This window comes from Camponotus vicinus, unplaced genomic scaffold (assembly GCF_025532165.1).
Source record: "Camponotus vicinus isolate PSW18456_S1 unplaced genomic scaffold, iyCamVici1.0 SCAF_8, whole genome shotgun sequence".
NCBI lineage: Eukaryota > Metazoa > Arthropoda > Insecta > Hymenoptera > Formicidae > Camponotus > Camponotus vicinus.
Genome location: NW_028141980.1, coordinates 17,676,036 through 17,702,908, shown reverse-complemented (window position 1 = coordinate 17,702,908; position 26,873 = coordinate 17,676,036). Strand labels below are relative to the sequence as shown.

The following is a 26,873-nucleotide window of genomic DNA, read 5'->3' as shown; positions in this document are numbered from 1 at the left end:
AGCAAAAATAATGCCTAAGCCTCCAGCTAAAAAAATGTCTAGTAAACTTCGCAAATTTTTGTAGATATAAAAGAAATTTCTAAAAATAAGGTACCATTGAAAGAAAACAGATTTTTTTCCAAGTCATCCAGATACAAAAGAAATCTCTGAAAATTACAGGCTATTGAAGACAAATAGATTTCTTTCAATAGACATGAAAAAAAGTTAACTACAATATTTTCTCAAGATCGCGGAAATTTAGTAAACTTGTAGAAAATTGAACACCCACATTTTCCTCTGTAAAAATAATGATTAAATACGATTGTAGGACAACGCGTAGAGGTATATTTTATCTCGTCTAAATAAATTCATCTAAAATGCAATCTGTTTTAAGTTTGCATTTCTGCCCGTTCCAAGAATTCAGTGGTGCATCCTGGCACTGTGCCGTGCAAAATCGAAGGTTCAAGGTCGCCAGAAAAGTTCGGTGAAAGGAGCAATTTTTTTACCGAGACCTCGCTCGACTAGTTAGCGGTGAATCAACGAATTAGATGCAGTTTGCATAAATTAAAATTAAAAAGAGCGTATGCAACTTGCAGGATAATGCGTATGTTTTTTTTTCAATTCCTACATCGATCGAAAAAGATTCGAATAGAGAGACTATACAGATCTATCTTCGTCAACATTTATTCGCAAGATTTGATTTCGAGTGATCAACGCGCGATATGTCGATGGACGGCGATAGTTGTCAACGTTACACGTGCTAAAAGAAAAAAAAAATTACATTACTCGTGTCGACGGCGCGGAAGGGAAACCTTGGAGGGTCGAAGTCGCGCTATTATTATTGACGTCGAATTGGTTACGAGAGAGCATGTGTCTCGCTCTCTTGCTCTCTCTCTCGTCGTCGTCGTCGTCGTCATCGTCTCGACCTAATTCGCGGACGGAGGAGCGGTCGGTCTCGCACGCCCGAAGTGTCCCTGAGCGCCAAGGACGCGTTCTCTCGCGTTGGTGAACCGCTCTCAGAGGTCTCACGAGGTTACGCTAGGTTGCAGCCGGCTTAGATCGCCGCTACTCGAGCAGGTAGACCTATGACACCCCGCGCGACCAAGGACTCGTATTTTTCTATTTTCCCCTCGACGAACATTCTCGACTCGACACTCGGTGAGACCTCTAAAGAACCTCGAAATATTCTCGAATATACGAGGAACTTTAAGAGGTTAGCATCGCGGAAACTAAGCATATCCATGTGCTTATACATGACAAATGATAATAAATATTATATTTTTATAAATATTATATTTTATAAATATTATTAGAAATAATTTTCAAATTTTTTATACATTGTAGATATTAAAATATGCAATGAGAATTATTTTGAATTTATTTATTGAATTAATTTATTGAAATTATCTTAGAAAAAAAAGCGCGGATGATCGCTTTAGATACCAGAAATAAAGTATTCGAGATCGATATCTCTGATCGAAAGGGACTTTCTCGAAATGAGCAAACAATTAAATTCGATTAAGTTGACTCTATAAAAATTTTTTCGCGCGATTGTTTGATGAGAAATTATTCTTTCTTGTTCTTTCTTGGTTTTCCGAACCATCTCGCAATTGTATTGATTAGAGAAAAATATACAATTCTCCCTGCAATTATGTATTAATCGACGCAGGAATCAATTTCGATTTAGATAAATAAAGCAGGAGTACAAATGCCATTGCATGCAGCAACACGTTGTCGCAATCCTTCGTACATTATGTGGCTGTTCAACTTTGTGCCCGATCGATTGCCAGGTCGGTCGCGTCAAAGTCCATAGTACGACCGAACAAGCATAATCGCGGACTTCTCGAGGTCAACGCAAGTGCGATGAGCCCCTGACTCTGTTCGCTGGATCCTGTTTAAGGAATCTTAGCGAACAGAAATGAAATCAAGACAGAATAAAATCAACAGAAACTAAAATCAAGATGAAAAATCATGGAAGATATTGAAATAAAAAAACAATAATGGCGTCATATCTTCTGCAATTTTTTTGAAATGAAATAAAATAAAATAATACAATCAAATAAAATAATACAAAATAATATAAAATCAAATCAAATAAAGTAATAAAAAATAATAAAATAATATACTTGACTATTGCATTTTAAATGGGCCCCCGGCCGACACTTTCCATAAAACAATATTTGACGTCAGAGTAATATAATGTGTAGTATACGTATAGATCTTTATATGATTAAATTATCTTTATGCGAAATTAGCTTTTAAAGCTTATATTAAAGATGATACAATTTTCAATCGTTTCCTTGCAAAAATATGTAATCTGAACTTTGATTTTCTAGATTTTTTAAAGTTTGGCTGTGTATTTAGATATATAAATTTACATAAAATTTAAAATAAATTTACATTGCTTTTGTGTCATATTTTAATAAAAATGTTCCTAAAAAAAATTTTCGTTTTTAATTTCGAGACTTATCGGTTTCACTTATTTTTTCAGAAAAAATTAACAAGTAAGTTTCTTCATATGTGTTTCGTATCTTGTCATCATCGAACGCTTTGTGCAATACTGCATTTGCGCATGCATATGCCATTATTTTAGAACATGATCCGAGCGATAACATTTCTTCGATATCGATAACGAACATTCTCCTCGCATTCAACGGTGCAATCTCCTTAAGACCAGACCGTATTTCAACATTCACAAGTTATGGTAGCACGAGTCAATTGTGTTGATTTCAAAGTGTATTTTAAGTGTATTTTATTTCGATCGAAAGAATGTCAAGTTTAATCGAGGCACTTTTTTACTACTGCTGTTACGTTTCAGTGATCAAATAATTGCGTGAAATTTAATTAAAAAAAAAGAAACTTTTTTTCGTCTCATATCTCTGCATCTATGATTGCAGGTTTAAGCGTTATCGCGTCATTAACTTTCTTATTCGACGAGACAGGAAGCATTTGCGTGCAGGAGTCAACGAGGGACACCGAATTTCTCCTTGGCGCGGATAGCGGCGAAACGACCTTGAAATCGCGAGATGCGACAACCGCGCACACGTGGCCGACTAACACACTTATTATCGGGAGGAGTCCTTTGAGTGATACCGTTGTCCTTCGCAAGGATATGACGAGTTTTTCACGTGCATTCACGCTAGCCATTTCCTCCACCTGCAAATTTTTCGTGTTCAATTGCGTTTCACGACTCGATCGTCGTCGCAACATCATAAAGGACGATGTCAATTTGCAAAATTTTTTTAAAACGACAAAAAGAATTTTAACATCGCAAGAGGAGGAATGTCGCGATAATTGGTAATCAGATTACAAATATTAAATATTAAAGCTATTAGATGCTCTATTACAGATTACGTAACAATATAATTAATAGAACAAATTATAAGAAGAACATATTATAAAAGACTATAGACTATAGACTATGTAACCGACTCTTGGCGTATCAACATTAGAATAAGCACCCACCATTTTTCTTCTATTATGTTAAATAATGAGGGACAAGAATTTGCACACATGGCTGCAAAATACGTTAGAAATGCTGCAAAAACAACTCAAAAACTGAAAGAACAAAAGTTTCTTTATTTGGACGAATACAATGCTTCGAAGCATCTTAAGGTTTCTCCGAGTCTTGCGGTCTATCATCTCTCCGCGTCTCTCATCATGTGCATGTAAAATAACCTGATTATCAAATTAAGGAGATAGTAAGGCTTTCTAATATTTATTAAAAATTAATTTTCTGATTCTTGTGCACGGAGCACGGATTCTTCTTGATTAAACCGAATAAATTTAATGTCAATTCGAGATTTTTAATACCCTTCCAAATCGACCTGATATTTTTTTCGCCTACAACTTCTTTGGGGGATAAGAGGGGTATTAAAAATCTCGAATTGAGATTAAATTTAATCAAGAAGAATCTGTGCCCTGTGCACAAGAATCAGTTTCACAAAAAAAGAATTAATTTTTCTGTAAAACTGACGCACAACCATCCGCGTCTGACTCTTATAGCCTTCAATATTTATTTTACAAATATTAGAATATTATTCAGAATAAAGAAACTTTTATTCTTTCTATTGGTTTTTGAGTTTAACTCACTCTCTATCTTTCTCTAAAGGCATAGTTAGAAGGAGACAAAGAGTGAATTAATCGGCCGATTATTTTAATCGGAGATGGTGAAACTCACCCTAAGCATTTCTAACGTTTGCAACCGTTTGGTCCGAATTCTGTCCCACCCATCTAACATGGAATCTAATTGGAAGGAAAATGGTGGATGTTAGAGCAGTGGTTCTTATGCCGGTATCGCATAGAGCCGCATAGGTATTATACTATAGTTCTATAGTACCTCTATAGTTCAGTTCCTTCCTGAAAAAGAAAAATTCTGTACTAGTTCGATTTTCAACATATCCGATATCCAATAAGAGACTTTATATGAAAGTGTGAATCTTGCATTAGAAAACTTCTAGAGAGATTAAAACAGCTTTCGCTTTCGAATATAAAAATAACGAGAATAACGAGAACATGAATAATTAAAAAAAAGTGAAGCTCAGGCGTTGGTTGCCAAGGCAGCAACCAATCGAGCGGTTTAGATAGAAATGGTGACTCACCACGGTTCAATCTCAGTTTCAACGGTGGCGAGACCAAGCGCCCTAAAAAATACAACTTTTTCAGGTTCTTTCGGCTCTTCGTTTACGACACAATTGTTGCTGCTGCCGGTGCTGGCACTGCTGGTATTGCTGGTGTTGCTATCGCTGGTGTTATTGCTGGTCTCGCCGGCATTGGCTTCCTCCGCTCTTGCATCACGTGGTCCCTCGTCGGCGCGGTTCGGGGTGGCCGTTTGCTGTCCGTTCGGTCGAAGGAGAACGCGCTTGGGAATCGGGACCTTGATGCGAGCCGCCTGCGCGGATCGCTTCTTCTCGTTCTCATTGAGCAGCTCGAAACACGGCTCCACGCGAACTGGCACGGCAACCGTAGGCACCGCTCCGAGTCGCAGTCGGTTCCGCTTCTGGTTACCCTGCATCATCTGCTCCCTGCTCTCGTCCTCGTAGAACTCCACGAGGAAGTGGCGCGAGCAGACGCGCGCCGTGTTGATGTTGAAGGGCGCCTCGCCGTTCGCGAGGGGCTCGCGACCGCATGCGCGCACCCACAATTCGCGCACTTCTGGCTTATGAGGGAACCGGTGGTAGCGGACCGATTGCTTGCGGGTCCGGCGATGGCTGTTGCGACACGTGGACACGGCACACTGCGGCATCCTATCGAGAGCGATTTGGAATTACCAAACGCACGAACAGGTGATGTTAACTCGAGGGCAGATACAATCTTAGTGAAAGATCGGTCTTCTCCGGATTCTCAACCCTCTTCGGTAAGGGTTCGGCTCACCCCCTCTCTCGGTGCGTTCATAAGAAGTGGAGATGAGAGGAGAGGTTTTTAGAAAAGATGGATGCCAATTCGCCAGTGTCGGACCTACTACGAGTTTCTTTGCTCTTCTTACTTATCTCTTTAGACTTTGTTCGTCCGCTGTATGCGTTGTTTATCCCATTGTTTATCCCTGACTCCTTGTTTCCCCGACATTTTTCTAGGAGTAACAAAAGGGAAGGAAAATTTTCAGTTTGAAAAAGGATTTAGGCTGAGTTCCGATAAAATCAGTACTGAAAAATATGTAGCATAAATTATAGATTTTCACAGGAAGTGCTGGAAGTGAATATCGGAACAGCCTTAATGCGCACAAAAGAAAAGGGAGAAAAATATATGTATACGATACTTGAAAAAAAAAATACCACGTCTAAGATTAAATAAAAAATCTAATAACGAAAGAAAAAGAAAAATTGATGATTTATGATGATGGTATGATGCAGGTAGGAGGCAGAGATGAAGGTACGATCAGGAATGCATTGGAAAAAATAATAATGACGCTCAGGCAAATATCATGTAATCATTAAACTTTGAACACAAGTCTCCCTCCTCGACTAATTAGGATTTTCGAGTCGAAAGATAAAGTGAGCAAGGGGTGGCAAAATTAATAATGCGAAAGCGAGAAGGAGAGACGAGGAAAGGGGGAGGAAAGAGGAGGGGGTGCGAGCGAGAGAGAAAAAATGGAGAGATGAAGCGCGCAACATCAAACAATGATACACGCGGATGGGATCGAGTGCGTGGCGTTCGCGAGAGGTGTCGCCTTTTGTACCCTACACGTTACGATGATCGACTACCCGCTGGCATCGAGATGGCGTTGTAAGTGATAGAATAAATAATCAAATGACCGACCGGCCGGCCGGCGTCCGAAGCGGCGTGGAGAACGCGATTGAGGGGAGAGAGAACGGGAGAGGCGGCACGAGAGAAAGGGGGAGAGAGAAAGAAAAAGAGAGAGAGAGAGAGAGAGACTCACCTCTTAAGTGGATCTTGGTGACACCGGAAATGAACGCGTATATGTCGGGTAGAAAAGGATTGATAAAAGGAACGCGAGAGATGAGTCACATGAAAAAGCACCAACGAAACGGATACCGCGATAACAACCAGGAGGACGCCGAGGACGGAGCGCACGATGACACCCGGGGTGATTACGCGCCTCACCCGCACTCGCGACGCTTCTCCACCGAACTGACGTCTTGTTCCGATCGGCCTGTAGCGTAAGAGGTGGCAGCTGCGTGTACCGTGCCTGCGTGAACCCGGTGAACCAATGATCGTGCTCCACCGTTACCGTCGCGGCAGGGATGACGAGGAGGACGTCGTGGAGGGGGAGGGGCAGAGGGGCGCGCAGCAACCTGGGGTTGCAAGGAACGGCCGCGTGCGCGAAGGCCGTCGGCCTTCGAAGGGATAACGCGGGGGAGGGAGGAGATCGTCGCGCGAGGCTGTTGCGAACGAGGGTCCTTTCAGGGTCCTTTTTCGGCACCCTCGTGGCGCGCACGCCTTCCGCGTTATCCCGCGCGTTATCAACCGCGTTATCGTCGACCCGACCTCTTTCACTTTCACTTTCTCTTCCTCTTCCTCTGCTCCGACGCGTTTTTCCATCACTTAGCGTCTCGTCACATTCCTCGGCAATGTTCAATCGGCAATGTTCAACCTAACGAGGATCTGGTTTCCAGAATGAATAACAAATATGTCACCGTATCACACTGTCGCTTTATCATTACTTCCTCGATATCGCTTTCTTTGTCTTTCTATCTTCACCTTGTCTCCTGATTATCCCTCCTTTTCTTCTCCGCGTGACCAGATAGTGTTAAATTTTGTTTTCTATATATTACACTGCGTACCTTGTAATGTCGAACATATTTTACGATCAAAATATACCATCGAGATATCTCTCGAAAAATGTATACGTTAACATTTTTTCGAATTTTTAAACCTTTTAAGTTAAGTGTTTTCCACTGCTCCGATTTTAAGTCTATTTATTATAAATATTTCTATAAACTGTCCTTAGGGGAAGATTTTTTATTATACAAGTTTTAATTTTTTCTCTTTCCTAGTACAATATTTTCTCGTCGCGCGTTATTCCAATCATCTACATGATTTCGAATCAGAAACTGATATCAGAGAGTATTGAGATATGCACATTCCTCTAACTGTGCACTCTCGACGCGACAATTATTTGTAACGATTATAGTCATCGAAGGATGAAGAGACTTTGGGGGCTAACATAATCTTGATATCAATCAACTATATCAAAATTTTATATCTAATAATATTTAAAAAAGATCGTATTTTCGATATAATAATTCAATATGATAATATAATAATTAACCGAAAAATAAAAATCTAAATTATTTCGCCTAAAAATGATGCATTTTCGGAATTTTTGTCACAAGAAAAAGAAGCTTATTTTTTGAAAAATGTATCGAATGTGGCTATTCTTATACAAGATTTCTAAAGCACCTCCAACAGTAAAACAAGAAGTCCAACAGTACAATAAAAATTAAACAGTAGAACAAAAAGTCCAACAGTACAATAAAAATTTTCTGGATACATACTCTTGAAAAGCTAGAAAAAAGAAAGTTTTTCGTTGATGCGGTCAGAGATCCGTTGATTCTCCAAAAAGAATAAAACATTAACATTAGCAAACTGCGTTATTAATTTGACGTATCGATCGCGATAGAATTTCGGCTGCAATAAAATCGAATCCTCCTCTTTTTTTCTTTTATCCCGTAAATTATTCTGGACAAGCCGATCGATGACAATAATAGAAACGATTCGGCATTTACAACGTAATAGCAAGAATCCGTGCAAATAATGAATACCTCGACGGGTCGCTCTGGCGAGAGATTTTAACGCTATCGAAATAGGTCCAGGAGCTTGTCCTCCGACGTCTCCTGAATTATTAAATCTTTCCCTTGAATATTATAAGATACGAAATTGTCGATGAATAATAAAATCAAACCATAACTATTTTTTTAGACTCGTATTATCAAACTTTTGATTCAATCTTTAATATATTTTTAATTAAATCTATTAAAAAAATACCATATTATAGTAGAAATCGATAAAATCATGGTTTAACCGGTGAAATCTATTGAGTACAAATTTGGTAAGACCATGGTCAGTTGTATTGTTTCTAACTTGCTCTACTCGCTCCGGGGAGCCTTTCTTTCTTCCAAAAAATTTTTTTAGTATTATTTTCTTGTAACAGTTAAAATTGATTTATAGTCGACCAAAATGTTTGAACAAGAGAGATTTACATAAAGATTGTTACCTAATTTGTTCTACTGTTATTCTTTGTCAATCTTTTGTTGCTTTCACCATTAAAAGTAATAGTTACACCAGTTTAATAAATGTATCTGTTTTAAAATTTATTTGAAATATTTTTCAAGCTTCATTATACTAGAACGTCAATATATTCGCATTATATCGAAAGAAAAATAAGTAGAATATGGCCTAAAAATACTTATCGATTAACTATGATACTTAAAAAATACCTGCTATAATAATTACGATGCTTTAAAAATATTTACGAAATATTTAACAAAGAAATATTTCAGGAAATACTTAAAAACAGATGTCTAACAATTTGTTAAAATTTTATTTTCCCGAAAAAAAAAAACGTTCATCGCGATTCTCCTCGACTGATCTCTGCTAGAGAGCGATTTGGAGGCGTCTTCGCGGAGGCTCCGGCGAGCAACGTTTTTGCATCCCGTTCTCCTTCTCTCGATCGTTCGCGTGGGTCTCCCGATCGAGCGAAGGGAAGGAGCCGCCGAAAAGAAGAGCGACCGCGCACGGAGGAGGCCTGCCTGGCCTCGGTGCGGTTCACCAAGCGGCCGATCAAATAAGGACAGACTCATTTCCGGTGTTCTCGCTCTCTCGCCTCCTCCTGCACGCGACTCTTTTCGGTTCTTTCGCTCAATTTTCGTCACGACTTTCGAGCTCGTGTCGTGAGGTTTTTCATCATTTCGAAACGCACTTTAATCGTAACACTGCTTTCGGAGATTAATTCGAGTTAACTTAATTATTTTAATTATTTAGTCTCTTCGAGAGTTTAAAGAAAATTATTTTCTCTTCGAAAAAGAGATATCGATGTGTGAAAATTGGATTAATGATAGATTCTAAGGTTGCTACATAAAAAAATATCGCTTTTAATCGGTGCAAAAATTAATTTCTCCATGTCTCGATATTTTTCAGACGCCGCGACCACTGATTTTCCATGGTTTCACTTTGCGACCCATCGAAAAGTTCCTTCGAGTGTTGAAAGCGGACAGTGGGCTTCGATAAGATCCGAAACTTTGACGAAACATTTCGGATGGAAGCCGTTATCCGAATAATCCGAATGATTTGGGCTCGCTGGGAATACCGACCGGCCGGATCGCGTTAGAGTTCCCTCGGATACCTGGTTCCGCAAATATCTAGGGGCCTGCGCCTTGTTCCCATCATCGGCTCCTCGCGGCCCTTCCCGCCGGAATATGCGGCCAGAGAGACAGAGAGAAAAGGGAGCCCCGGTTCACTCGCTCGCTCTCTCACAGCCGACACCCGGACACTATCCTTCGCCCTCCCGTGGCTCTCATGCGCGCAGCTCGATTCGCCGCCGCCGCCGCCGTCACCGCTGCTGCCACCGCCATCGCCGCGACGCACAGCTGGCGCAGGAGGGAAACGGCGTCGTCGGCCCCGTGGCCACCAGACGCGCGCCTGGAGAACGACGAAGGATGATGCGCAGCTGCGGCGAGCTGAGAGGATGAAGTGGGGCAGGTCGAAGAAGAGTTTCAGCGCCCACGGAAAACGGAGAGGCGATATCTTGTACGGTGAACAGACAGGCTGGCAGGCAGACATCGATGAATTTTTGCTCCAATATATATATGCGTCATTTCCCCCCCGAGCAATTTATTTATTTGTATAAAGGGTGCGACCTTTGTAAACACCCTGATTTCGGTCCCTTTCAGATGAATTCAGATAGAGCGAATTACGGAAGAAGAGAATAAATCTGATTTTTAATTAAAATTGATTTTATAATATTTTATTTTTTTTTTTCGCGGTACCAATCGTCTGGCCACCGAAAAGAAGAGATACTTATGTTCCATTATATTTTCAATTAGCCGCAGGCTTTTAAAAGTTTTCAAACTGTTTTTCCAAATGAGTTTATATTAAAATGAGAATTAAATTTTTTTCTCCGAATTCTTTCATCTTTCTCCGTCATACGAGTATTCCTTATGTGACATGTTCGCGTTTCTTGATACCGCGCCCGGATAGCAACAACGAGGAGAGACGCTCTCTTGTCGAGGGGAAATGAAAGAACGACCGTGGGTCGACCAACGCGATACATCCTCCTCTCATCCTTTCCGCGATATACGATAGCTTCACACGTCAAGATGATTAACTCTACGATTAAACGAAAATTAAAATATTCGCACATCGATATGCATTTAGACATGCGCTCAATATGGCGTTTTTATCGCTCGATTAAAGAATTAATCTTGCATTTAATGTATTTATCGCAAGGACAGTTTGTGCACCTGCACTTGGCGAAAATGCACAGCTGCGATTGTATCTTCGTAATATCTTTACTAGTTAAATTTACAAAGACATTGTTCGATTCAAACCTGAATTCATTTTCACGAAAACGCAATGTATTTTTTGTACATTTTGTAAAATTACTTCATTATTCAATCTATCATTTATCTATTCGTTTATCGATCTTCATTAATCAATTCTAAATCGATGTAAAAAATTGTCTTTTATAAAGATTTCGTTTTTCTCAAGATTTTTTCTTTCTAAATATTTAAGATATTGGAGTATTTATTAATTAAAAAGACATGAAAGAGAATTAAAGAGATATGAAGGAGAGCTATAAGAGTGTTCTCAGAGTTGTTTTTAGAGTTTCTTTTAAAAGAGATAAAGGTATATATAATCTGATTATATACGTGCGTACCTTCATAAATTTCCCACTCTTATTTATTTTTTACCTGCAATATATTCATTACATTATCTACAATATAATTGAGTCTTCAAATTTACAAGCTTTTTATTGACGTTGTCATTTTTCCAACCCCTAAAGAAAAGTTTCACTATTTATGAATAAAATCATATCAGTAATAAATCGGTATTTTCCGAAAAAATAGGCAAAAATTGCGTTTTCTTAAATATGTTAAAATAAATAGAAAATCTTTTGATTAAATTTTATCCAAAATAAAATCTGTAATAGAATAAGAATCAAAGTAAATAAATTTTCTTTTGTTAAAAGATATTGAAAGATAAACGCGACCAGATCTTTGACAATTTTTAATTCTGTTACTATTACACATAATTTTTTAATTAAATTAAAACTTTATCATTATATTAATTTCAATTTTTTAATTATTGTGATTAGTATGATTTATTAATTAAAGCAAAAATATCTTTTTGCATAAAGTTATATAAATATATTTTAATATTATATATTAGTTATTTTTATATAGTTTTTGCTAGTTTATTTTACTTAACAAAATCCGAGACAATAAGAACCGGAATTTGCCTTAGTTTTTTTTTTCATCGTGATCTATTTTATCTTTCCGAACCAAAGTTGAAAAATTTATTTGAAAAGAAATCATCTTATTCAAGGTTTCAAAGTAATTACTATATAGAGCCTAGTACATTTCTCAACTCAACATTTCTATCATAATTGCGAGAATTATTCTGAAAGCTTTTTTTATGCCATTATGTTTATCATTTGATGCGATTCAATGTACATCTCTTTATCAAATTTTTTTCCTTTAACTTGACTTTTATTTTTACTTTGAAGAAAAGAAAAAATTACAAGAGATGAAATCAGATGCGAAGCGAAACGCTCGTTGCTCTTAAAAGCCAAAAATAGGCTTGAGCCATTCAAAAAAGCCATTCAGGTTGAATTGTGGTATAACGAATAGACAATAACAAAAGAAGTATAATTGACAAAAGAATTATGCTTTGGGGTTGCATTTCTAAGTTGTTTTATTACACTACATTAAAAATTTCAATGGACACACATGTCGACTGAAATGAAAAATGAAATTTTATAAGGGTGTAGTTATACGCAAATGCTATAACTTTCTCTTGACTCTCTTCCTTTACACACTGATGCGCTTCTTTTCTCTTCTCGCCTGCTCTTCCTGTTATCATCGGCGAAAGAACACGAGAGAAAGGAAGATAGATGAAGAGATATAGAGAGAGACTCTGGTTGAAGCGCGGAGAGGGGATGTACCCTTCATCCTTGAGGTGGGGTCCGGCTACCCCGCTGCTACCGCTTTGCCGGGGATCAATACCCACCACTCCGACCAAGGTCCAAGCCACCCTCTCCCTTTGCCTGCACACTCGCTCTGTCTGCCTGCCAAACCTGCCAAGTCGCGCTGGAGTCTCTAGGGAACCACAAGCGGCTCTTCTCGCAGACTTGCGCGTTTGGATCCGACAGATCCAAGATCGTTTTTGGATCAGGATGAATAGATTAACCCGTTGATGGATATTTCGCTTATGCGAGTTAGTTTTATAACTAAAACCCTTTTCTCTTCCCACCCACATCGCGATGGCATGACGCGACGTTAACCTCGCTCGACCTGTTGCTCGCACGATGAAAAAGAAAGAGTCCAACTAGAAACTTTAGGTTTCTATTCAGCCGAGATACATTCTCATCGTGTGTTGGATCCATCGGCACGCCCTTGAAGGCCTAGTTTCTCGAGATTATTTACATATCGATATGGAGAGCACGTGGTGATCCCGAGATCACCCAATCCTGATGGCTAACAATGACTCGTGCTACCATTCTCTGTATTGCCATCACAATCGTGACACGATAAAGATATACGTTTCCAATTATATAATTACTAAAATTAATTAATCACGATACGTCTGGTACAACATGGTATATTTCTGTTAGAGAATAAGATTAAAATTTGATTTAAATTGCAATATAGTTTATTGTAATTTAACATCCATGTAGTTTAAAATCCAGTTCATCATTTATAACATTGATTTTAATGATACGGCCATCGACGGAAATTCGATATATATATTTCGGTTCAGATACGATGAATTTTAAAACACAACAAAAGTGATATTCTAATAAAATATAAGCTACGCGATATTTATGTGTTAATAATAATGAAATGGATCACGAATTCTGCGTTACCCATCTGCGAGCAAAATCTGCGAGCCTCTTGGACCCTGTTGAATCTCTTGATGAGATCTATTCAGACTGGGAACCACTAGGAGGATCTGGTTTCATTTTCGGTTTGAGTAATAGATGATGCTCTGCATACGCGCCTATTTGCTTCGTAAAATACAAATAAATTTTCAAAATTTTTAAATATAAATAAATTTTCGACAGTCTCTATTAAAAATAATGCACAAACAATATTTATAAATTTCTCAATCAATAAATTTTCGAGAAATGCTCGATTTTCAGACGCGTTTATACATTAGACTAATGTAAGAATAATTAACAAACGAGATAAATGAGTTTTTAATATGAATATGTTTCTCTATTCTTTTAAAGCTCCTTGTGGTCCTTTAGGAAATATGTATTTATTCCAAAGAGAGCTCGGATCTTTTCAATTCACTTTCATGTTTTAATGTTACTACTGATTCTAACGATTGAAAAAATATATCTATTGGTTCCTTTAGATGATTTATCGCGCATAAGTATATTAAAATTTTAGCTAAAATTATATTATTTATGAATTCGTATCTTTGAGAAAAATTGTTTTATCTAAAAATTATAGTGGTTCTCAAGAGCTTTTGAGAGGTAATATATACTTAACACATGTAACACATGTGTGTGCACCTGAACAATAGACAATACCGGTATTACATCAACCGCAAAAAAATATAGAAAACGTAAGTAAATGATTATGTCTGTTATTGTTTCCTCTCTAAATGTAATGAACTGTTTTGCTCATCTTTATAAATTATGAAAAGTATATATTATCTGTTATTTAGTCTCTATAATTAACCAATATATAATTATTATATTGCTTGTTTTGATACTGTTTCAAATGCGTTATATTATCGATATTTTTTAATATAGTCGTGTTAATTATAAACAATTTCTGCATATCAATAATATAATTTACATAAATATATTATCTATTTCTCCCCTTTACAATCTCTCTAATAACTCTGCTGTGGGAGTATTTGCAAATATGCTGGAATCAAATATTAATAACAACTTTTAAAAAAGCTATTGTCAAGAATGCCAAAAATATGTGCGATATTGAAAGCAAAGCTATTTCAGACAATTATAATTTTAATGTTTCTATTATCGTTGTAATTTTTAATCTTTACGATATTAAGGTATAAAATAACAGTAATAAAATAATTTGGTAATCTTTATATATATTTTTGTTCGTTAAAATGATAATGATGATCTTTGTTTTTATAAGTTTTTATAATACTTTTAACCAATGTCATTCGTCACAATGTCGGTAAAAATTTGACAAATTGATCTAGGAGAAAAAACTTTGGAAAATATTCAGATTGTCTACGTTCGTGCTGGTCTCGCTTGGCTTCGGATACCTGCTCTATCTGGCTCTCGTTATAGCGGTAACAACGGCGGCGATGGTGGTGCGAGAGGGGTCAGAGTCCGCTCGGAGGGCGACGGAATTGCGAAGGGGATCGCCGGAGGGGGCGAACGGGAGAAAGCGAGAGAGAAGACGGACTGGAGGGTTGATCCAAGGGTGGTGGCGGTGGCGATGCTGATCGTGACGGTGGGTAGTGATGGCGTTGGCGGTGCGCGATGCTAACGGACGGTTACCGGCTTGCCGGGGTCTTTGGATCACACACGCCGGATGACGTCACTCTCCGGCGTTACCAGGATACGAGGGATCGGAAGATGAAGAAGACACGGAACATTTCGTGGAACGATATCTGGATCTTTGTGCGAAAGTAACGACCTTTTATATCTCTCGCGACGACGCCAATATAAAGTTCTTAAAATGTTACAAGAAATATTTTAGAGAAAAATTTTCGTGATACTTCGAATTAATATTCCTGAGATTCGTTTTCTCTGATCTCTTCTTCTTCTTATTTGAGATCTGATAATCTGTTAATTTCCGAAACTGCCGTTATGGTTTTTCTTGGGAGGTCGATTGCTAGCTATCCCTCCATCGTTTTTCTGACCTAACGGCAATAATTATCTCTTTCATTAAAAATTATATTTACTTTTCGAAATATCGAATGTTTTTTTCATTAAATTTGTACATCACAACATTCTTATCTAACTATTTAATAGGCTTAGATGAAAATGTTGAAATATCTAAGCCTATATTCCATTCATTAAAAATTATATTTACTTTTCGAAATACCGAATGTTTTTTTCATTAAACTTGTACATTACAACATTCTTATCTACTATTTAATAGGCTTAGATAAGAATGTTGAAATATTTAAGCCTATATAAGGCTTAAAATAATTTATCATTTAAACCTACCTTTTCAGGTAAATTTATTGACACACATGTTCCTCGCATTTTTCTCCTTGTAAAGTCTATTGTGCCTATTGTGTCTTGCGTGTTTATTTTACATTACATTATATTGTACAGCTTTTGTAGCAACAGAGCAAATATTTTCTCAAGACCATAGAAAAGTTGTAATTTAATATTCTCTGACAAAGTCGCCGAAACGACTTTAAATTTTTTAATACGAAATAATGATCACGATCATGTTCTCGATTAAAATTTTCGCGCGAACAATTCGACTCGTGAAGGAATATCAGCGTAGAAGTAAATCTGTCGAAACGATTTGCTTGTAATGAGACAACCAAACTCGGGAGAGACAACCTCTACAAGCGCGAGGCAACCACTCCGCCATGATGGTACCGTCACGCACATCCCTCGTGAACATGTCACTCTCGTACGTAACACAAGCAAGAGATGCACATGTGTGAAAGAGATGCAGGACACATACACACGTACACATATACGTTCGTGTGTGCGGTCAACAGAATTCTTCGCCCCCCCAACATCTGGCTGCGGTCCTTCGCCCGAGGGAGAGATTCACGGATAAAAGAAGACTTTCTCGTTTTCTTTAATGTCCATGGGCTTGGATTTTCGAGAAGCGATTTCTTCGAGTTTCTTGACATTAATCGTTTGAATAAATTTGATAAAATCGACTACGATTGAAATATGCTAAATCCATGTAACAAATCACGTGGGGAAAACGTCAAAATGCAAAATGACAAGCCGTTCGATCCGCGACTCAATATATATTATCTCTTATATAAATACTGTCTACAATCCATTAGATTGAATAATAAATTTTTTTTGCATCTTCGCAGAGATGTTATTATGTAGGGAAAAACGCATCCAGATGGACGCGAATCGGGCGTGTGGATAGGGTCGAAATAATCGAGTCGAAGGGCCGGATGGAACGAGCCCTTCCAGCCGGTACCGGAGTGGTTGGTCTCCGACGGTGACTGCACATAACGACCCTAGCGGTACCGTTTCTATGGTACCGTTCGTGGGGATTAAAGCCCCTCTCGCGTCGTCGCGACCGCTCCACTTTCATCCGGCCGACGCGGCGGCGGTGGCGGCTGCTGCTGCCGCCGCCATCGGGGTGAGACCAGCCTTGGCCTGGGACCATGGAAACTGGATAGCCTTCCCGTGAAACACGCGCGCGCGCACATATATACATATATACACACACATAAACACACACACACACATATATATAAATATATATATTGGTCGATTGCGCGTATTATAATTATCCCGAGTATCGACTACGGTTTCTGAGAGGCACGTGGAAAAATGTCGCTTGATCGATTCATCGATCGGGAAATAAATCGTGCATCGAATAGCTCTTTCTTCACATACAGATATACAGGGTGCGCAAAAAATACCGGACCGGTAAAATATCTTGAAAACGAGACATTTTAGAGAAAAGTGTTTCATACAAAAGTTGTTGGGTTTCAACAAATGCATCAAATAGCAAAACTTATTTAACCTTGAGCGTAACCATGGAGGAGCTCTCAAGGTCAGCTTTAAAATTAAAATTTTAAACGGAAACCTCCAATTTTTATTCAATATTCTTATAGCTTATCTCGAAAGCTTTCCGAAACACTATAAGTTATTTTTCATTGAGTACTTTTCGAGTTATGAGGCTTGAAATAATTTCTTAATTTTACATAAATTTATATAAAATATCTAATAAATGATAAAACGGAAGGCAATAAAAAGGAAGGCAATAAAACGGAAAGCAATAAAAAGAAAGGCTAAAAGACCGTGGCGCAGGATGACATTTCGATCTTTTCAAGTCCCTTTCAATGTTCGGTATGTCGTTGGAAAATAAATAAAATTAAATTTTAAAATAAAAATAACAGCGCGATTAGACAAGGACAAGCGCGATAGGAAACGGATAGATCTTGTGTACAATAGTAACGGACGCAAAATTTAAAAAGGCCAACGCTCGTCATCAGAAAAAAGAACGCAATAAATCGCATACATGAAAAATTTTAAATAAAGTTGTATTGCGTGACAATCCCCCGATGAAAAGAGATTCTTCAAATTTGTAAATAAGTCATAAAGTCATAGAGATAAAATTGAGCCTGGTCAGAAATTTGTAAAAAATTTGGGAGTCTCTCTGAATTAAAGATCTACAGGAGAGCCGGCAGAAACGAATTGACTCCTTTAATCGATGAACGAGGTGGAAGCCTATATAAAAAAATACAAAGAAAGAAAGCAATACATATCAAGAACAAAAAAACTCATGTCAAGCATAAAAGTAATAAGTAGCTAGTAATTTCATATCACAAAAACCAAATTAACAAAATTGTTAACAAAATTGAAAACCGAAAGTTATAAAAGAGAATAATGTGCATAGTATTATACAAAAGACATGGGAAAATATAGAGCGAAATCGAGAGTCTAAGCTTGATATTACAAAGATGGAAAACAGAGAATCGAGATAAACTAAGATAAAACCATGCCTAAAGGTGAAGGATTGCGATCGTGAAAACACTGAACGATAACTAACAAATGATGAAGTAGGAATAGGAAGAAGGGGGGGGGGAAGGAGAAAAGGAACTTAGGAAGTAGGAGGCAAAGGAGCGAGAGCTGGGCACTTGTGTCCATTTCTTTCCGATGCTTCCGATGCTTCCAATGATTAAGTCATGGGGGACATTAGTAAACAGATTAACCATCAAAAGAAACAATTTTAATGTGTTCTTCGATGTAAAAATTATTCTTACAATATTCTTATAGCTTATCTCGAGAGCTTTTCAAAACACTATAATTAAGTTATTTTTTATTGAGTACTTTTCGAGTAAAATATTCATTTATTAGAACACTTATTTAGTGGTTAAAACGGATCCAACGAAAAAAATCATTAACAATCTTAGAAATTTGCTTGCGAGATGGCGAAAAAAAGAATTTATTTCGGTTAGAACAGCGAGATCTCTTTTATACAGCGATGGTGTGTTGCCCCGTGCGTATGGCCTACCAAGGATTTATAAGGATAATGTCCCCCTACGGATAATTATTTCCTTGTTAAATAGCCCGGTACATTCTTTTGTTGCGTTCCTTCGCAAGCTCTTGTAGGATAACCTATCTAAGTCGAATAGTCACATTGCTAATAGTTTTGAGCTCCTTAACAAACTCAATAATTTTTACATCGAAGAACACATTAAAATTGTTTCTTTCGATGTGATTAATTTGTTTACTAATGTCCCCCATGACTTAATCATTGGAAACATCGCAAAGAAATGGACACAAGTGCTCAGCTCCCGCTCCTTTGCCTCTCACTTCCTAAGTTCTTTTTCTCCTTCCCCTCACCCTTACTTTCCCTCTCCTCCCCCCTTCTTCCTATTCCTACTTCACCTTTTGTTAGTTATCGTTCAGTCTTTTCACGATCGCAATCCTTCACCTTTAGGCATGGTTTCATCTTAGTTTATCGCGATTCTCTGTTTTCCATCTTTGCAAGTATCAAGCTTAGACTCTCGATTTCGCTCTATATTTTCCCATGTCTTTTGTATAATACTATGCACATTATTCTCTTTTATAACTTTCGGTTTTCAATTTTGTTAACGTTTTTGTGATATGAAATTACTAGCTACTTATTACTTTTATGCTTGACATGAGTTTCTTTGTTCTTGATATGTATTGCTTTCTTTCTTTGTATTTTTTTACATAGGCTTCCACCTCGTTCATCGATTAAAGGAGTAAATTCATTTCTGCCGGCTCTCCTGTGGATCTTTAATTCAGAGAGACTCCCAAATATTTTACAAATTTCTGACTAGGCTCAATTTTATCTCTACGACTTTATGACTTATTTACAAATTTGGGGACTTTTTTCATCGGAGGATTATCACGCAATACAACTTTATTTAAAAATTTTCACGTATGCGGTTTATTGTGTTTTTTTTCTGATGACGAGGTGAGCGTTGGCCTTTTTAAATTGCGTCCGTTAGTATTGTACACAAGGTTTATCCGTTTCCTATCGCGCTCGTCCTTGTCTAATCGCGCTGTTATTTTTATTTTAAAATTTAATTTTATTTATTTTCCAACGACATACCGAACATTGAAAAGGATCTTGAAAAGAAAATGTCATCCTGCGCCACGGTCTTTTAGCTTTCCTTTTTATTGCGTTTTACCATTTATTAGATATTTTATGTAAAATTATATAAAATTAAGAAATTATTTCAAGCCTCATAATTCGAAAAGTACTCGATGAAAAATAACTTAATTATAGTGTTTCGGAAAGCTTTCGAAATAAGCTATAAGAATATTGAATAAAAATTGGAGGTTTCGGTTTAAAATTTTAATTTTAAAGCTGACCTTGAGAGCTCCTCCATGGTTACGCTCAAGGTTAAATAAGTTTTGCTATTTGATGCATTTGTTGAAACCCAACAACTTTTGTATGAAACACTTTTCTCTAAAATGTCTCGTTTTCAAGATATTTTACCGGTCCGGTATTTTTTGCGCACCCTGTACAAGTTGTTTATATGGAGAAGAGAGAGAAACAAATATAATTTTGTCAGTTGCCATAGTCATAGTTATCAATGCTTCGATGACACGAAGGTTAAACGGCGACAATATGCCTTTGATGACGCCAAGCGTAACCTCGCATGAGCTGCGCCTATGATGAAGTTGTTATCGGTATCAAGGCGTTACCTCGATTTTTATGTATATACATTGGAAAAAATAATTAGTATCGCGATTATCGTCGTTAGAAAGTTAATATCGAGCGTGTAAACAATTTACGGAATTAAACTTACTTTCTGTATAATTTTCCTATAATTAATGCATCTTTAGAACAATAATCATTTGTGCCAGTCATTTAATAATAATTTAATGGTGATAAGAAATTATTTATTTTATGATCAATGCTTTTGGTTCCCGATTATGTACCGGTTGATACGAGTATTGTATTTTATCAGGTAGCAAAACTTTTCACTAATTTATAAATGACAATAATTTACTATTATATATCATTGCTTAAAACAGAATTTATGACATCATTTCTTTATTATGTCAAGTGGACTAGTCATTCTTAAATCTGAAGATAATTCAGAATTTGTTTTAGATATTTCATATCTGAAAAGAATTTTCTCTCTTGACTTTTTTCTCTGAGGTAGGTAAAACATCATTGCCACTTTACATGAATAGTTTGATTTATTAACGTTTTACGCAATGAATCAAAATTTACCAAGTAGTATTTGCTTTCTTTTGACCACACAAAATCCCATAAAACAATGTTCTTCATGCTCTCTTTTCTCTTTTTTTCTCTTTCCCTCCATTTTTCTTTTTCTTATGAAAAGATCTTAAACATTTTTATGAAAAACATTTGGTCACACTTCTGCGAGTAACTGTATTCGTACTGCGTCCCGAAAAAGACATACATATATGTATAAAAGAATGTATTTTTTTAAGGAAAAGATATCCCGCGATATGTCGAAAAGAAACGTTCTCCAGCGTTACACAGACAGATGGTACCAATAAAAAAAATGTCGTTATTATAAAATTTTAACTGTTACAAACACGCGAATTATTTATGCATTATTTTCTTCTTTTTTAGATTTGCTAGTTGTAATTATAATAACAAAAAAAATTAACAAAAAATAGATATAAAATAACATTGATTAAAAGTTAGTAGTTAATGCATTAATAATAAAATAATATTGAAAAATGCTTGTAATTATAAAACGCTTATTGTAACTGAAAATGATTATAATTGTTTTGGTTATAGATTATAATTTTCAAAATACAGTTTCAAATGTAGTTATAGTTTTTTAATTTTTGCTTTGCGCGCTAGTTCCTTCAAAACTGCTTTCTAAAGCTTTCCCAACATCTGTTTACGTTTAAATCAGTAAGCATTTTTTTCAAGGAAAAAGCGCTAGAAAATTCAATAGAAATATAATTCTTAAAAAGAAAGAATTTTTTAAAAAGTCAATAAAGAATTTGCAGTTATAAACATAAAATGAAATGAAAGGAGATTTCACAAAAGTACAGTTATACAGAAAAAGTATATAAATAAAAGGAAGAGAATAAAAATTAGCTTTATATCTCTATCAATAAAATGCTTGACATTTTTCTTTTTGGTATCCATAATTTTGTGAGTCACTATCACCTACGGATTTAAGAATAAATAGAAGGTTTTTGCTTTCCTTTCTTTCTTTTTTTTTTTTTTAAAGTGGCTTGATATAAAAAGCAGAATGTGCATGTGCGTGTGCTATAGCGAAGATTTATGATGCAAATACGGAAAAAGTAAAAGACACACTCTCATAGATAAGCGGAGGTTGAAAAAGGAGAGTGCACGCTGCAGAAATAGTCATCCTGTTATCGATATCACCGTTTACTTATCATCCCACGGTCAATATTTCGCCCCCACCGCTCTTTTTTTCTCTCGTCTTCACCTCCTCCCCCTTTTCAAGCCGGTATCGTTAACGTACGTTTGCGCATCCGTCAATGCGTTCGCCACTTATCCCGGTTTTATCGGCCGATAACACCAATTGCAACCACCATCGTCGGTGATCAAAAGAGAAAGGCAATTTGGCAATTTGGCAATTTCTACTTTCGAATTTAGAAAATAAAAAATATGCACTCGAATTAAAAAAAATAATAAATATTTGTAATCTCTCTCGTTTTAAATTTTTAAGAGATCCGTTGTGTGTGGATAATATTGAAGCAAAAATATTAAATATTTTTTCGCAGAAAATTATGTAGTCATATCGCAAAATATATCTATTCCTATCTTTTTTTTTTCATTTAATTTGAGGGAAAAGAAAAAAGATGATTATATTTTTATTTGAGAGATGAGGAAGATTATTATCGCAGGATAGTATTTCAGTTTTCGTTCTGCGTTTTTGACCAGCACAATTTTGTATAATGCGCAGGTGCGTGTATATAGTTAATATAATTAATAATTAAATATATGATATTAATAATAAATATATCACTCACCATTTGATGCTCTTCTTTATGATGTTGCTGACAATCTTCTGCGATTTTCTGGACGATATTACATGGGCATCATCAAGTTTCTGTCGTTTCGCTGTCTCCAACATATCCTTCTCGTACATTTCTGGTTGACATTCTTCAGCAATGTTATTTTCTTCGTCGGCATTTACCTTCGCCGAATTTTCGACCCATTCTACTATGTGGTCCTTTTGATCGACGGATAATGCAGAGTCGCCTCCAAGTTCCTCTTCATTAATAAGCTCGCTGATCGTGGTCGGAGAACCAACAATTCCAATCTCCGATTTCTCTTCTGCTCGCATTGAGAAACTCCTCGAATCCCTTTCGTCTTCTGTACTTTTTAAAGTTGCGGAAGCAGTATATTTCTTTGAGCTATCCATACATACATTGTCTTTTGGAGGAGTTCCTTCCTTTTTTACCGTCTGCTGATCTTTTCCACTGCCGTCTTCATCGTTGTCTTTTGCGTTTGTAGAAACACCAGCAATCTTCTGGAGCATTTCCATCTGCAAATCCCCGTGTACGACTTTTAAGATTTCGTTCAGTCTCTGGTCTACGTCGGGGGAACATTTCCTGACTTCTTGATTGTCAGATCTTTCTTCTGTAGAAGAAAATTCCTTGAGATTCTCTTTGGCTTCTACTTCAATTTTCTCCAAAGATGCATTTCCAGATTTAGTTTCCTCTTTAGAATCTCCATTGCAATCAGTTTTAAAAGCATTTTGTTTCTCTTTATCAGCCAAATCTGTATCTTTGACAACTTTCTCATTATTCACGTCTGTGTCTTCTTTAGAAGTAGATGCTTTGTCAACGTCTGTAAGTTCACCCTTTCCTTCATCGGAAGCTGTTTCATTGGTTGCAGAAGTTACTGGAGGAGTCTCAGACATGTCGTCTTTATTCGCTGAGTATTTGGTATCTTCTGTGTTTTCTGCCATTATTAGATATTTCCAGAAATCAGTTTCCCAACATCTTAATCTCAATCAATATGCTCTTTCTTAGCATATTAGGAAGACTTATATTGTTTTTATGGGCATATTGCATTGATGCATATATTTTCCTAGATATATTCTTCACAGATTTTTCTTCCAATTGTGTTCTTTGTGTTGTTTGTGTATGTTCCTATAACAGAGAATAAAACATTTTTAAGAATTATAAAACATATAGAAAATGTTGCAAAATCATCAGGTATTCTTTTATAATAATAAATTATTTGGTCATATGGAGTTTTTTTTAGCACTATTATCAAAAGAAATAATTATTCATTGTAAGTTTCTAATTTTTTCCATCAGATATCTTTATAAAAGTTTTAAATTTTATTCAAAAAGGTTGTAGTTTTATTATTTTTTTAACTTTCAAAGTTTAGTTTTACAAAAAAGTCTTTCCTTTCTAATTACTTATAATTACAAAATTATTAATGTTCATTAAAGAAAAAATCGACACGAGAGAAATTAATCAAACAATTTTCTGCCGAAAGGATATTTAATAATTATCAGAACACTTTTTTTCAATATGTAAAAAAATTGATGTTTATAAAAAATAATTTTGTTCTCGTAACTATTTTTTAAAATTATTGATGTCATCATTAATGTATTATTACAATATACAGTAATTCTGAGTAATCTTTTAGATTTATTTCACTCAATCATTCCCACAGAATCATCTCGAGTAAACGAGTCTCTTTACCTGAATGCTCTTGATTCGAGTTCTCGTAAAATACTTAAACTCGCAAATCATCAGCCTTTATTCCTTTTCGTTCATTTTTATACCTGTCCTTGAACGGGAAACGAGAATGATTTATGGAACATATAGAGTAAGTAGTTGAAAAGAAAAGATTTACATTCACTTAACTGCTACCTCCTACTGGTCACAAACAAAGCCTAAAGATACAACAATACTACGCACGTTCATTGTAAAGAAAAAGAAAGCTGAATGAAACAAATATAATGTGCGAGATTGTTTTCATCGATAAGTCAAGTTCCTGCATTATCGATCCATTACAATGAGGTTAGGAAGAATCGAAATATTACACAAGACAATTTACCGCAATTTCCCATAAATGTCGACATTATTCCTCTCGTACACAATACTAACCGCATACGAGAGTTTCTCAAGAAAGACGTCTGACTGCGTAACACACGTAATGATCAATTATCGTTTCACGGTCCAGCATAAAAAAATAAATAAGCACCCGATACATTAACTAAAAAAAATTGTAAACACACACACACGTTTAAAAAACTGAAAATTCTCGCGTAAATTCCCGATCGAGTCGGAGATGCTCGACCGAGCGATTCTTGCGCAAAATGATGCCCTGGCAAGACTGTCATCGCATTCGCGAGACGACGACAATAGATTCTTTTTCCGCAACGCAATGTTTACTCGAGACGAGATAACGACGTAACCTATCTGCAAAAAAGACTTACGCAAGATTGTCAGCCGGGGGCTTCTTACGCCTTTCTTACGCACTTAATCCAATCGCTCCCCCGCCGATCTCGTCTCTCTTCTGCCAAAATAAGCCGTCCCGATCATCCGCCTCCAGCGCGAGACCTGTCACTCGCTTCTCTAGAAGCCTTCCAGGTTTGTTTACGCTGTCGAGACGCGACGACAAGGTCCGACGAGAACGAGAGCCCGAGACTCAAGACTCAATATCGCGACGCGATTTTATTACGCACGATCGTTGCGGGAGCATCTCACGGACGGGCGCGACGTATCGTAGCGCGCGCACCTAACCTCTATTATTTAATTCGGAGGCACCGGCGTCGAGGCCGACGAGGGACGCGACGCGAAAAAGTACGGGCGAAAATGTAACGCGGGAAGGAAAGATCCCTTTCGCACTCTCTCTCTCTCTTTTTTCTCTTCTTTTTACATACCTTACTCCAGAATTCGTCGGTGCGAGGAGTAGCTCGTCGGTCGAACGGCTCTCGTTCCGAGGGACGATGACGACGGCACGAAATTCGCGTTTGGAAATGGCAGCGGAGATTGCGACGCGACGCGATCGCGAACGTAATCGACGAGAGCGGATCCTCTCGTGAAAGGAAAAAAAAAAGAATTCCACGGGAAATACGAGAGTGCGTACGAAAACGCGAGAGCGGTGCGTCGAGGCTGCTGACCTCACTGAAATTTAGCCGTGTTGAAATGCGCAATCCGCGGATTCGAGAGAGATAGCGGACGGGATATGGCGCTATCTCCCTCTTTCTCCTTCCCTCCTCCTCACTCCCCCCACTCCTTCTAATAAAAGTATGCGTCCCACTTGCCGCTTCGCGAGCGTCGTTTACCCTTCTTTGACTTTCAATGAATGACGAGGATGAAACGATTTCGCGAGCGTCGAATGGAATGTGCTTGAAAAACATTCCTATGAAAAATATCTCGTTAATAATTAATGTAATCGATCCTAATTAATGATATGTTAATGATATGTCGAGAGAGAGAGAGAGATTTAATTCTGATTATACTTGTAAAGTTTCGATAGAATTTTTGCAAAGCTTTTACGCGTTTTTTAAAAGCAAAGTTATTTATCTGACACATACATTCTCTCTCTCTCTCTTTCTCGGCTTATGATTTTTTTATACGAAAATTATATGAAATTCGGTTCTTAAATGATTGATGGTACTTTATCAATTAATAATAAAAACTAAATCGATTATATATCCCGAAATTCGTGCAAATATAATATTCCATTAGAGAATTAATGATTGTTGAATAAAGAGCGATCATTTTCAATATAATTTATAACTGAACAATACGATTTTCATTCAGAATTTCTCTGAATCGCGCGAGGGAGAATCTTATATAAATTAGATTTATATTTATTACTATATCAATCTTTTTATTATCGTAAAAAACTTATACAACTAATCAAAGAAACTTTTATTTTTTTGATTACTTTAAACTTATAAAAAAAAAAGAATAGAATCTAAAATAAGACACTTACCAGGAAAGAAGCAGCAATGACACTCGCGCCTTTTTGACAGTTCATTTCCGGTTCAATTCAATGTTCCGATGATCGCGCATCGAAGCGAACTCGTCGACTGAATAATCGCGACTTTCATTCATTATCGACGCGAAGACTTTCGCAGGT

General features: G+C 36.9%; 1 protein-coding gene across 5 annotated transcripts in view; it reads right to left on the bottom strand.

Moving 5' to 3' along the window:
• The window catches only part of LOC145975985 (uncharacterized), a 37,209-nt gene extending 11,244 nt beyond the window's left edge, over window positions 1–25,965 (bottom strand). For 2 of the 5 annotated variants that reach the window (XM_083106780.1, XM_083106778.1), the window contains exons 1-2: window positions 25,666–25,965; window positions 22,787–23,914 (exon numbers count right to left, since the gene is read on the bottom strand). In XM_083106780.1, coding sequence (XP_082962906.1) covers window positions 22,787–23,730 — 944 coding nt within the window. In that variant the 5' untranslated portion in view covers window positions 23,731–23,914; window positions 25,666–25,965. Of the gene's footprint in view, window positions 1–4,580; window positions 5,549–6,355; window positions 7,355–22,786; window positions 23,915–25,218; window positions 25,611–25,665 lie in introns of those variants that run through there. The other 3 variants (XM_083106779.1, XM_083106782.1, XM_083106781.1) reach the window with 3 other exon arrangements.
• Between the last annotated feature and the right edge of the window lie 908 nt (window positions 25,966–26,873).